Source organism: Dermochelys coriacea, chromosome 4, assembly GCF_009764565.3.
Source record: "Dermochelys coriacea isolate rDerCor1 chromosome 4, rDerCor1.pri.v4, whole genome shotgun sequence".
Taxonomy (NCBI): Eukaryota; Metazoa; Chordata; order Testudines; family Dermochelyidae; genus Dermochelys; species Dermochelys coriacea.
This window is the reverse complement of record NC_050071.1, coordinates 98,670,499-98,684,374: the sequence shown is the minus strand read 5'-3', so window position 1 is coordinate 98,684,374 and position 13,876 is coordinate 98,670,499. Positions and strand designations below refer to the sequence as shown.

At 44.0% G+C, this 13,876-nt stretch overlaps 1 protein-coding gene across 11 annotated transcripts in view; it reads left to right on the top strand.

The window, feature by feature from the left end:
- The window catches only part of LIMCH1 (LIM and calponin homology domains 1), a 305,875-nt gene that overhangs the window by 229,307 nt on the left and 62,692 nt on the right, over nucleotides 1-13,876 (top strand). For all 11 annotated transcript variants that reach the window (XM_038400177.2, XM_038400184.2, XM_038400172.2 and 8 more), the window contains 3 exons: nucleotides 6,717-6,874; nucleotides 7,123-7,531; nucleotides 12,677-12,898. In XM_038400177.2, the coding sequence (XP_038256105.1) occupies nucleotides 6,717-6,874; nucleotides 7,123-7,531; nucleotides 12,677-12,898 (789 nt within the window). The remainder of the gene's footprint in view (nucleotides 1-6,716; nucleotides 6,875-7,122; nucleotides 7,532-12,676; nucleotides 12,899-13,876) is intronic.

Here is a 13,876-nt window from a genome sequence, read left to right as displayed (position 1 = left end):
TCAGGCTCTAGGTGTCAATTGCCTGCTGTCTGGTGCAGATCCGCAGAGGTGCGGCACCAGTCCCCAGAGGCCCAGTGCCGAGAGCATCCAAGCCACTCTTCCAGCGCACGGCACCATTCCGGAGGGTTGAGATGTCAGTCCCTGGAGCCCTTTCTCCGGATCACCAGTATGGTTCACTGCAGGCATTTTGACAGTCTCTTTTACGTTGATCTTCTCGCTCCCGTTTCCACTCCCGATCTATGGAGCAGCACCACTCACTAAGCATGAGGCATCTATCGCCGGAGTACCATTGCCGATTAGCTGAATGCCGCCACCGGTCACCAGAATCGTGGCACTGAGAGCCGTACAGGTCCTAAAAGGAGGTCCGCAGCCAGAGCCAATGGGATTGGGGTAGACAGGCAGCCTCGGTACTGTCCTGTTCCCCCAGACAAGTCTCTCCCTCCTCAGCCAGAGAGGAGGAGACCCTGCCTGCAGCCCAAGGCCACCCACCAGGGGCATTGGCATTCCCCTCTGGGCCGCCAGTAGCTGGCTCCTTGGCAACTATGGAACCCTGGGGGTTTCCCCACCAATTGGAGGAGCATAGGTTGGTCTCAGGGGCATCTGAAAGACAGTCAGTGACAGTCTCCTGCCTGCCCCCGACTCATATGCGGAGTCAGAGCAGGCTCCCCAGGGCCAGTCAGCATTGGCCAAGGCTCCCTAGCAGAAGCAATGGAGTTAGCAGACCCATCTGTACCTGTCCCCTCATCATCTTCACCCAATGAGGCGATAGCAGGGCCCTCTCACTCAGTGCCTCAGGATGATGCAAGGGTCCACCAGGAGCTTTTGAAGAGGGTCGCCTCAAATCTGGGGCTGGAAGCCGAGGAACTGACGGAGCCCTCAGATTTCCTGTTTGATGTGCTGAGTGCAGCAGCCCCCTCCCCGGGGGCATTGCTGGTGCACGCGGAAGTAGTGAAAATTACTAAGGCCCTGTGGCAGACACCCTCTTCCCTGCCCCCCCCCATCTCCAAGCAGGCAGAAAGAAAATACTACTTCTCCACTAAGGGGTAGGAGTATCTTTATACCCACCCAGTCCCGAGCTCACTGGTTGTGTCAGCAGCCAATGTGCGCAATAGAGAGAGCCAACCGGGATCGACACCTACAAACAAGGAGACAAAGAGGCTTGATCTCTGGTAGAAAAATTTATTCTATGTCTAACCACCAGCTGAGAGTGACCAACCATCAGGCCTTGCTTGGCCATTATGATTTTAATATTTGGCAGTCGATGGCCAAGTTTATGGACTCACTGCCAGAGGAGCTCAGGAAGGAATTCCTGGCTATCCCTGATGAGGGCAAAGCTGTCGCCAGCGCAGCCCTCCAAGCAGCCTCAGTTACGGCAGACTCTGAGGCCAGGACCATGGCTTCGGCCATTTTTTATGGGGTGGCTGTCCGGGTTGCAGTCCTCGTGCCTATCAATGGAGGTTCAACAATCCACCCAGGACCTCCCGTTCAATAGTCTGGCACAGTTTTAAGAACAAACAGGCAGTAAATTACATGGTTTGAATGACTATAGGGCTACCTTGCGCTCCCTGGGGCTGTAAATACTGGGGCTGGCAAGGAAGCAGTTTAAGCCACAACAGCCCCACAGGTTTGGGAGCCAACCTTGGTCAGAACCCTTCCACAAGAAGGGCAAGGGGGATAAGCGCCGGCAGTGCCATCAGCCGGCCCCTCAGCTTACTCAACCTCCACCCGTAACCAACAGAGTAACAAACAGGCATTTTGAGGCTGCGCTCGAGGGCGACCTTCCAGCCTGTGTCCTGGATCCTGCTCCCCTGTTATTTTCCAACCATTTGTCCCCCTTCTTCCCTGCCTGAGCCTCTATAACATCAGACCAGTGGGTCCTCAGCACGGTAGCAGGGGGATATACCCTCCAGTTTATTTCTGTCCCCCCCCCATCCTCCTCCTTGTCCCTCTTCAGGGACCCTTCTCACAAGCATCTGCTTGCTCAGGAGGTGCAGGGCCTTCTGTGGGTGGGAGACATGGAGGAAGTCCCTCTGTGCTTGAGAGGGAAAGGGTTTTACTCCCTCGACCTGCGGAGCCTCAACAAGTATCTCAAGAAGTTGAACTTCCGTATGGTCTCCACATGGTCTCTTTGGCCTCCATCATTCCTTCCCTGGATCCAGGAGACTGGTTCACTGCCCTCGATCTGAAAGATGCTTACTTTCACATATCGATGTTTCATGGACACAGACAGTTCCTGCATTTCGTAGTTGAGACCACCCACTAGCAATTCGCACTGCTCCCTTTTGGCTTAGCAACAACACCAAGGGTGTTTACGAAATGCATGTTGGTGATGGCAGCCTACTTCAGACATTGAGGTATCCAGATTTACCTATACTTCGATGACTGACTCATCAAGGGCCGATCCAGGTCCAGCGCAGCATTGAGATATTGCAAGCCACTTGTCAAACTCTGGGCCTGTCAATAAATGAACAAAAATCAACATTAATCCCAGTCCAACAGAGAGAGTTTATCGGAGCAGTTCTCTACTCTGCCCTGAACCTGGCCTCTGGCAGGAATGCTCTGGCTTGGGTAATGTCTGATCTGATTGCCAGCGTCACTGCCCATCTGCTCACCATTGCCTGGGTCTCAAGCTATTGGGGCACATGGCAGCGTGCATGTACGTTGTTTGACATGCGAGATTCAGGCTGCCTCCTCTCCATGTGTGGCTGGCAACAGTCTACTCCCCGGCCAGACGTTACCTAGACAAGGTCATCATGATCCCTCCGTGAATTCCTTCAGATTACCTCTATAAAATTGTGGTCTGACCCAATTCTGGTGTTGGAAGGTGTGCCATTCGCGAGCCCACGACCCGTGGTCTCCCTGATTTCAGATGCGTCCGACCTCGGTTGGGGAGCGCATCTTGGTACGCTGTGGACTCAAGGGTTATGGCTTCGAAAGGAGCTTGCGTTGCATATAAACATCAGGGAGCTCAGAGCCATCCATGTGGCTTGCAGTATCTTCCTTTCCCGCCAATTCCGCTCACCAGCAAAGTCCTCTCAAAAATCAAGAGGGGCAAGGCACAGGTCATTATGATTGCTCCAGGATGGCTCCACCAGAGCAACTTACCTGGCAAAGTGGAAGCGTTTCTACTGCTGGGTGTCAGAGCGGAATATCTCCCTGACCGAGTCGTCTCTGCAGTCCATCCTGGATTACCTGCTTAACTTAAAGCACCAAGGTCTCACCTTTTCTTCAATCTCTTCGATCAAGGTGCACCTGGCTGCTATATTGGCCTTCCATCCTCACATCCACAGTAGATAGGTGTTCTCGCATGCGATGTTGATCAGATTCCTGAAAGGCCGTGAAAGACTCTTTCCCCCAGTCTGGGACCCGGTTCCCCAATGGAACCTCAACCTGGTCCTCTCCAAGGCTCACAGGTCCTCCCTTTGAGACTATGGCTTCTTGTTCCTTTCCCACTTGCCGTGGAAGTCGCTTTCTTTGTAGCTATTACCCCAGTGAGTTATGCCTCCGAAATTAAAGCCCCTATACGGTATTTTACAAGGTCTAGTTGCGGCCCCATCTGGCCTTCCTGACAAAGGTGGTGTCACACTTCCATGTCAACTAGGATATCTTCCTCCTGGTGTTCTGTCCAAAGCCTCACATGATCAATGAGGGGAGGCAGCTGCACACTCAGATGTCAGGCATGCCCTGGCATTCTACTTGGAACAAACTAAGCCCTTCTGCAGATTGACCCAGCTCTTTATCGCGATAGCTGACAGGATGAAGGGCCTTCTGGTGTCCTCTCAGAGGATTTTAAATTGGATCACCACCTGCATTCGTACTTGTTACCAGTTGGCGCAGGCTGTGCCTCCACTGATGATGAAACAGGTTTCAGAGTAGCAGCCGTGTTAGTCTGTATTCGCAAAAAGAAAAGGAGTACTTGTGCACCTTAGAGACTAACAAATTTATTAGAGCATAAGCTTTCGTGAGCTACAGCTCACTTCATCGGATGCATTTGGTGGAAAAAGCAGAGGAGAGATTTATATACACACACACAGAGAACATGAAACAATGGGTTTATCATACACACTGTAAGGAGAGTGATCACTTAAGATAAGCCATCACCAGCAGCAGGGGGGGGGAAGGAGGAAAACCTTTCATGGTGACAAGCAAGGTAGGCTAATTCCAGCAGTTAACAAGAATATCAGAGGAACAGTGGGGGGGGGAGGGAGAAATACCATGGGGAAATAGTTTTACTTTGTGTAATGACTCATCCATTCCCAGTCTCTATTCAAGCCTAAGTTAATTGTATCCAGTTTGCAAATTAATTCCAATTCAGCAGTCTCTCGTTGGAGTCTGTTTTTGAAGCTTTTTTGTTGAAGGATAGCCACTCTTAGGTCTGTGATCGAGTGACCAGAGAGATGGCCAAACTGGACAGTCTCTACGTAAAAGAATGAATGGACACAAATCAGACGTCAAGAATTATAACATTCAAAAACCAATTGGAGAACACTTCAATCTCTCTGGTCACTCGATCACAGACCTAAGAGTGGCTATACTTCAACAAAAAAGCTTCAAAAACAGACTCCAACGAGAGACTGCTGAATTGGAATTAATTTGCAAACTGGATACAATTAACTTAGGCTTGAATAGAGACTGGGAATGGATGAGTCATTACACAAAGTAAAACTATTTCCCCATGGTATTTCTCCCTCCCCCCCCCCACTGTTCCTCTGATATTCTTGTTAACTGCTGGAATTAGCCTACCTTGCTTGTCACCATGAAAGGTTTTCCTCCTCCCCCCCCCTGCTGCTGGTGATGGCTTATCTTAAGTGATCACTCTCCTTACAGTGTGTATGATAAACCCATTGTTTCATGTTCTCTGTGTGTGTGTATATAAATCTCTCCTCTGCTTTTTCCACCAAATGCATCCGATGAAGTGAGCTGTAGCTCACGAAAGCTTATGCTCTAATAAATTTGTTAGTCTCTAAGGTGCCACAAGTACTCCTTTTCTTTTTACTGATGATGAAGGCTCACTCGACTTCAGCTGCCTTCCTGGTGCACATCCCTATCCAGGACATCTGCAGGGCTGCGACCTGGTCTTCAGTACATACGTTCACCACGCATTATGCCATCACCCAGCAAGTCAGAGATGATACTGGATTTGGCAGAGCTGTGTTGCAATCGACATATCCATGAACTCTTATTGGCCTCCGGTGGCACTGCTTGGGAGTCACCTACAATGGAATGGACATGAGCAAGCACTCAAAGAAAAGACAGTTACCTTTCGTAACTGGTGTTCTTTGAGATGTGTTGCTCATGTCTATTCCATGACCTACCCTCCTTCCTCTCTGTCAGAGATCCAGCAAGAAGGAACTGAGGGAATGGGGAGCTGGCGGCGCCCCTTAGACCGGCACATATGCACACCACTCCAGAGGGTGCCAGAGCCAGTCCCCTATGGATACCACTGAGGGAAAAACTTCCGGCACTGGCGAGCACACACGTACCACTATGGAATGGAAATGAGCAAAGCAACACTTCTCGAAGAACAATAGTTACGAAAGGTAACCATTTTTTCTGGACTAAAGTGCCATTTAGAAAACTGTGTAGTTCATGAAATAATGTTTGAAACAAGTATCTGTGTAGTAATGCTGTTTTTCTTTTAAACTGTAACTTGTTAAAGATACTTGAAATATGTTCTGTACACTAATTTAGTAATGGTGTTAAACTAGTTGTCAGAGTGACCAATATGTCCTTCCTATTGTTTATTTGTGAATATAAAGCTGTTTTCTTAAAATAAAATTTGGCTGTATAACATTTGGCCTCAAAATGGTTTTACAGCTTTGGAACATTTCCTTACTGATTTTACAGTGTTGATAACATTCTAGTACCTAATCTAGGGACAGATCTTCTTCCATAGTCCTCTGTGGCCACAAAAGGCTCTGAATTCAAGAACCAAAGAGGATGCAAGGAACATATGACACGGATTGTATTCTGTGAGGTTTTCATCACTCCAGCGCATGACTACTTTGTTCACAAAGGGATGGAACAGTTAGTGAATCTTCAGAGTTGTGGATCTACTAACCAACTAATAGGTGGAAAAGTTGCAAAGCAACAAGGGAAGTTACTACCCTGAGGTTGCAACAGGGGGTAGAAGAACAGGCCCACTAACCTCCCGTGATGCAGAAGGAGGATTTCATCCTCTTGAATTACTGTGATTTCCACCCTCCAACACTCACTCTATACCAAATCTGTTTGTTCTTTATGCTGCAGCGACCAGGGTTTTCCCCATAGTCGTTAGGATGAAGACTAAAGATGAATATGCTGATCTTTGGATAACTGGACTTCTCAATGCTTTCAGTTAATACAGTCCTGCAGCACCAGAAAGTCACAACAGGCCCATCACAAATTAAGATTAGTGACATGACCAATAGGGAAAAAATGAACTGGCAAAGATGTGGAAACTACAGTGAAACCCACTGACAGAATAGTCAACCATTTCCCCCCCCCAATTTTTAAAAAATAATTTCTTTTATAACTTTTTAAAAATTAAGGATTGTTACACTGTTGGCTATTTAGGTATGTGAAATCAGTCTACAGCTGCAGTCATTCAGTTGTTGAGTAGTTGCCTCTCGATTGAGGTTTTCTGCTATTGGTTAAGTAAAAGCCTCACAGCTGATCATTTCTGTGACGAGTGTTATAAAGCTCAGAATATGCATGTGTCTTCCCTTCTGGTATAGGATCTGGCACGATGGAAAAGTCGTAGAAGAAGCGCTTCACAGGACCTAATTAAAAAAGAAGCAGAGAGAAAAAAGATGGAAAGATTATTGAGTGGCAGTGATGGAACAAGTGAGCGAAGGAAAAGCATCAAGACTTATAGAGAAATTGTGGAGGAGAAGTAGGTTGTTCTACGGAAGTGTAATTGCATATTTAAGAATACTGTGTGCTTCAAGTATTTTGTGTAGCTGTTGCTCTGCTTTTAGTGGGGACATCATGCCTGAGGAAAGAAATGAGCTACTCTTACAGTTACACATAAACACTGAAGTGTGGATTGTAGAGTAGAATTTGGCCCAAATTTCACCTCAGGCTTGGTGCACATGGGTAATTCTCTCTGTATTAATCTTTCTTGTGTTGCCTCCCACACAGAGAGAGAAGAGAAAAGGAGCTGCATGAGGCCTATAAGAATGCCAGGTCACATGAGGAGGCAGAGAGCATTCTCCAACAATACATTGAAAGATTCACCATTAGCGAAGCTGTCCTTGAACGTTTGGAGATGCCAAAAATTCTGGAAAGAAGCCATTCAGTGGAGCCAAACTCATCATCACCACCGAAGGACCCAAATCCTATGAGATACTTACGGCAACAATCGCTGCCTCCTCCAAAATATACTGCCACGATTGAAGCAACCATTGTTCCCATCAGCGAATCGGAAGCCAGTGTTTCAACAGGCCAAACATCTCCAAGCAAAACTGTTGTCTCCAAGGCTGTGCCTATGCTGACACCCAAGCCTTATGCACAACCCAAAAACACACAACAGGTCTTGAAAACATTTAAGGTAAGATGCCTCGCACTGGTCAAAATCCATTAAATGTCAAAGGAACACCAACATACGTCACATGAATTCATAAATGTGAAAGGCAATTTAGGATTAAGGCATATGGGAAGCAACATAGCCATACATTACAAAATTCATCATTTTGGTTTCTTTGTGGTAAGAGAAAAACGAATGGGGAGTGTTGTCAGCTTTGCCTATTATTAAGGTTGCCTCACACTTGCATTATAAGACCCTGTATTCAGTTGCTTATAACTTTGTGAATCTTTAATCACTGAGACTGAAATTTTCATGTCAGATGTGTGCCTCAGGCTGAATTTTTTACCTCATTTTATTCAAACCCTGCTCTGAAGACAGACATATTAATTTCCTTATCAGCTTTTTTATGGCTTTTCTGTGGTGCTGTACTGTCTGTGTGCTTCATGAATATTAATTTTCACAACACCTTGTTGAGAAGGGGTATTATTAGCCCCATTTTACAGATGGGAAACTGAGGCACAGGGAAATTTAAAGTAAAATATTCATTAATTCTGAATGCCCAAGGTGAGATGCTGAGGACCTGATTTTTCAGAGTTCTTCGAATTATAGAGCACTTTAAACATTCAAAACACAGCTCCCATTGACTTCAGTTGCAACTGTGTAGGGTCAGTACTTCTGCAAATCAGACTCCAGGGTCTCAAGTCAGGCACCCAGAAAATGAGGAACATACAGTGAGTGACCACTTGTGAAACGTTTGGTTTAAGTGACTTGCCCAGCATTACAGAGAAACTTTGTGGCAGCAGCAAGGACAGAATCCTGTTCTCCAAGGCAGCATTTACCTGTGTAAACCATAATGATTTATAATGGCTGGTTATTAGAATATAAAGCATTCTCCTATATAGATTTTAAATTAACAAATGGAAAAAGAAAGAGACCTTAAAATACCATTGAATAATATCATCAATGCACAATTAAGGTTTTCTCCCCTAAACCGTGATCCACCCTCCTACTCTAATCCTAAATTAATTCCCTATAAATAAACAAAAATAAAAATAGTTCATATCCCCCTTAATACACATGAGGTGTAATATGCTATCCAAGCAACTCCTTACCTTAAATTAGCATATTTATTCCTTTCCTCTTCTTGCATGATGTCAGCTACCCTGGTGCTTGTCTTGTTATACTCAGTATCCATTGTAATTTCCTGGGAACAGAGATTGTGTCTTTACTTCATGTATAAAGCAAAATACATTCCTATTATGCTAGATTAATATTTTATATCCTGAAGTATATTTTTCTGGTGTTCACCAGAGGGTTCATGTTGATTTGCTGAAATATAAAACAAGTAACTCAATTTTTCCTCAATTGACTTGATCAGCTTCTTGAAGTTTGAATTTTACAGCTCTTATTGCATGACACATGGATCTTTCTCTGGCTTCTGATCCTGACTATTTATTTTAAAAAATTCATAGAATGAAAATAAAGGGAAGAAGCAGGTATATATGGACAAACTAAAGAGAACACGCTTAGTCTCCTCAGAGCTTAGCTGCTTACTTTATGTGGGACAGTGTGATCTATTTCAGTAAGAATTATCCAAAAAAGAATTGTTATACAATTGCTTTACCTTGTTTAAATTAAAACACTGATATATTTATGATGCTTTGCCATGATGACAGTGTGATGACTAGCTCCAGATCAGGAGGAGGGGAATATGTTTGTTTAACTCTGCAACCAGGGCATCTGTTCTGATCATTCAAACATTTGCTTTCCCTCCCTGTGTAAATAGAGAAATGTTTTAGTCTAAACAGAGACATGAAAATGGAGGCTTAACTACTCAGTATTTTTCTGGCTTTTTTATTTTTAAACACTTTCATAACCTGTCTAGTAGATAATACAACAAAATCCCCAGAGGACTTGTGGTCTTCAAGACCTGCCAACATTGTATTCAGAATTAAACTGTGAGTAATATGACTTGGGCAGAAGATGGAAGTGGTAGAAGAGTAGGAGAGGTTGTCTTTTTTTTTATTGCATCACAATAACATTTGACATGCACACTAAAATCTGTTTTTTGCCATTTAAGGTCATTTTTTGCAAGGTGCTAACCACCTTCAACTCTCATTGCTTTCCCTGGGAGTTGAGGGCACTGAGCATCTCACAAAAAATACCCACTCCCTGGAAGCTTTGGACCTTTAATGAATTTCCCTAATATACAGAGCAGAGCCTTGACTGATCACACAAACAGGAAAAGTCAGCAGAAAGGGCAGTTTGCTCTTGGTCCACAGTTGGTTGTGTATTCGAAATTGAGTGCTATCCAGGAGGGTTCTACCCAGACTGTTGACTAAAAAAAGTAAACCAAGGGTAGCTGAATGGAGAAAGATTGAGAGGTGAGGAAAACTATATGCCACTTTAAGTGTTTCAGTTTATTGAAAAGACCTGTTCCCTGTCCTTCATGTTGTTTGCATCAATTTTGAATAGTACTCTAAAGGATAATGTTCCAAGGAATGGCTTGCATCTGAATTTGTACTTAAATTTTTATGTATATAGGTCTTGTAGACTAGCCATCTCAAAACATTTCACATGGCCCATTTACCCATCTCTTATGTGGCATTGATCTGTGTAATCTCTTTGCCAGCAGTAACAGCCTTTGTTGCCCAGAAATCTAATTTTCGCTCAAACGCCTTTTCACTTTCTTCCCAGGATGCTCCTTATCCAAATCTGCAAAACCACTACATTATCCTCCTTCAAATCTCTTCTTAAAACTCAGTTTGCCTTCATGCCTGCAAAACACTCAACTATAGCTAAGCAGCTGATGTGCTGTGACTGTTGCTTAATACGCTGATCATAACATCAACTCACTGTTACCTTGCACTTTCCTTGTCTACTGTATCCATCTGTTGTCTCATCATACTTAGCTTGTAAGTTCTGTAGGGCAGAGACCTTCGCTATATGTATGTACAGTGACTTACACAATGGGGCCCTGATCCTGACTGGACCCTTTAGGTGCTACCCTAATTCAAAATCTAATAGTGGTATTAATAAATGTGAACTTTGTTTTTAAAAAGTCATGAACTAAAGGAAAGTCAGTGACATGATCAAGCTAAAGAAGATGCGGTTAAAACTAGCTTGATCCCAAATTCAGTGCTCCTCAGTGTAGGGTTATGAATGCTGGGAAAAGGGACCAAGATAGCTTGAACTGTGACTTTTTTGCCTTGAGAATGGAAATAGCTAACTTTTTTCTGATGTGTATTTTTAATAGATATTGTCTGTTTGACATCTAGTGAGGAAAGCAGAGTGACATATCTCCTTTCTTCTCTGGAGAGCAGAGAGGGCTTCCCCTCTCTGCTCTTCCCCCCCCCCAGCCTATTGGGACTTTGTTTCCAAGCCCTTGTTTGATGGGGGGGGGGTGGAGAGGGACTGACTTCAGGCTTGCTCCCTTATGAGTAGTAGGGCAAAGGAATACTCAGCTGAGTTCTGCTGCTTTTGACCTTTTAAACATAAAGCTACTGTGCTCCAGAGTGCACAGTCCTCCTAGTATTAAGATAAGACTGGCTGATTCCATAGCAGTTCACCGGTATAGTTTGTAGATGCTTGAGCATTCTTGCCTCTCTGTGATGCTCTGCATAATAAAGGATTCAATATAGGTATCCTTTAAAATTTGGTGCACTCTCTTGAAAATGTACTGTGAAGACATATTTCCAAGTCATCCTCTTCATTTAGAACTCTGCCTAAAATTTGCAGTTTATTGTGGATTTTTAATTATTTCATCACTTGTGAATTATGATCTACTGAAGTTTTGAGGGTCACACCTCATTAGTTTCTCTCTCCTCTTTTGCTTTTATTGAAGCTTCCCCATCCCTAATATTCCCTGATTTTTCCTACTGACTGAGTGACCACGCTGATTTTGTCCTCTTAAAAAAACAACAACACTTTTTAGATTAATGCCCACAAAAGTGTGTTTACAACTTATGGGGGAAAAGAAGTTTTTCTCCTCTTCCTGGATTTCCTAGTGATTCTATCTCCTGAGTGTCTGTCTTTTTTACTGTAAACTCTTCAGGGCAGGGACTGTCTTTCATTTTGTGCTAAACCATTGTTAGTATTTATATAGATTCTTTATTATTTTATTAATGAAAAATACATGCCACCTTGATCTTAGAATCATAGAATATCAGGGTTGGAAGGGACCTCAGGAGGTCATCTAGTCCAACCCACTGCTCAAAGCAGGACCAATCCCCAACTAAATCATCCCAGCCAGGGCTTTGTCAAGCCTGACCTTAAAAACCTCTAAGGAAGGAGATTCCACCGCCTCCCTAGGTAATGAATTCCAGTGCTTCATCACCTCCTAATGAAAAAGTTTTTCCTAATATCCAACTTAAACCTCCCCCACTGCAACTTGAGACCATTATTCCTTGTTCTGTCATCTGCTACCACTGAGAACAGTCTAGATCCATCCTCTTTGGAACCCCCTTTCAGGTAGTTGAAAGCACCTATCAAATCTCCCCTCATTCCTCACTTCCGCAGATTTAACAATCCCAGTTCCCTCATCCTCTCCTCATAAATCATGTGTTCCAGTGCCCTAATCATTTTTGTTGCCCTCCGCTGGACGTTTTCCAATTTTTCCACATCCTTCTTGTAGAGTGGGGCCCAAAACTGGACACAGTACTCCAGATGAGGCCTCACCAATGTCGAATAGAGGGGAACGATCACGTCCCTCGATCTGCTGGCAATGCCCCTACGTATACAGCTCAAAATGCCATTGGCCTTCTTGGCAACAAGGGCACACTGTTGACTCATATCCAGCTTCTCGTCCACTGTAACCGTTAGGTCCTTTCTGCAGTACTGCTGCCTAGCCATTTGGTCCCTTGTCTGTAGCGGTGCATGGGATTCTTCCATCCTAAGATCAGGACTCTGCACTTGTCCTTGTTGAACCTCATCAGATTTCTTTTGGCCCAATCCTCTAATTTGTCTAGGGCCCTCTGTATCCTATCCCTACCCTCCAGCGTATCTACCACTCCTCCCAGTTTAGTGTCATCTGCAAACTTGCTGAGGGTGCAGTCCACACCATCCTCCAGATTATTAATGAAGATATTGAACAAGAAGATATTGAACAATATTGAAGATATTGATATCTTCTGTGTTATTTCCTCAGAGAATTTATTTATTGTTCTGCAGGTAGATGGAAAAGTCAGTATGAATGGCGAAACCTTCAATGGACTTGAAGAGAAGGAGAAAGAATGTACAACAGTGATATTTGCTCCTTTACTAAGAAGATCTCCAAAGTTTGAAGGGGTGGCCAGAGAGGATGGATCTCCGGTGGAACTGAAGCAGGACACCACTAGCATTGAGCTCAATTTAAAGCGGCCTGCCACTCACACTGTGCACAGAGAGCTGACAGTAAGAATAAAACAAACGCATCAGCTGTGTTTTCTCTGCATGTTTTCTTTTGCATAATGTATTTAACCATTAGCTAATGGAAAGCCAAGGGGCTAAATTTGTTTTAATTCCAGGATCTGCCCAGGTCAGAAGCATTATACTCTTAAAATTTAGTGTTTCTCCTTTAGGAAGGTAAAGACACTTTGCAGTTGGCTTTTGATTTTGTAGACCATGCAACTGATAAGCATGCTTTAAATCTGCTGGCATGTTTCATTATGTCCCATTGAGAGATTGACTGTCTGTCCCAGCTATTGTGCAATTTATTCAGCTCTTCTACTGATGTTAGCTGATAGATCAGCAACATAATTAGAGTGTGTGAGCAATTATAATTAGTTGCAGTTCTCCAGATTCAAACAAGAGGATGTTAATGTTGGTAATTTTTGCATTCAGATCGTCTCTATTCCTTTATCAAAAAGGGGATAAATTATTGAATACATTGGTCAGTTTGCTTCCGAACCACCTAAACAAAGAGACCAATTGTAACTTTTCATCTCTCTTGATATTTTGAGGGACAGGGCAGAAACAATGGGAGCATATCACAACAGGTCTCTAGATGCTGCATAATGTAAAATAAATAAATAAAGCAAGGACTATCCTACATAAAAAGCACCAAAAATGAGTGTAACAGATTGGAGGTTGGGAGAATCTGACCTTCTCACCATGTACCAAAGATACAAATCAAGAACACCACAAAAATAACAAAGGTAGGAATGTTGCTGTGCTACTTTTTCCTAAACTTCGTGGTATTGGCCAGACCCACTATGCTGGGGATGAGTTTTGATTCATCCCAGCTTCCTGGGATGGGAAAGCTCGCTTCATCCCTGGCTTGCATTCTTGGCAATGGACCCTCTTCTCTTAATGCTGGTTCTGAACCCAACCATGAGGTCAGGAACAAGTGTGGGAAGCCAGATTATGTCAAGAGCACAGACCAGAAGGAGC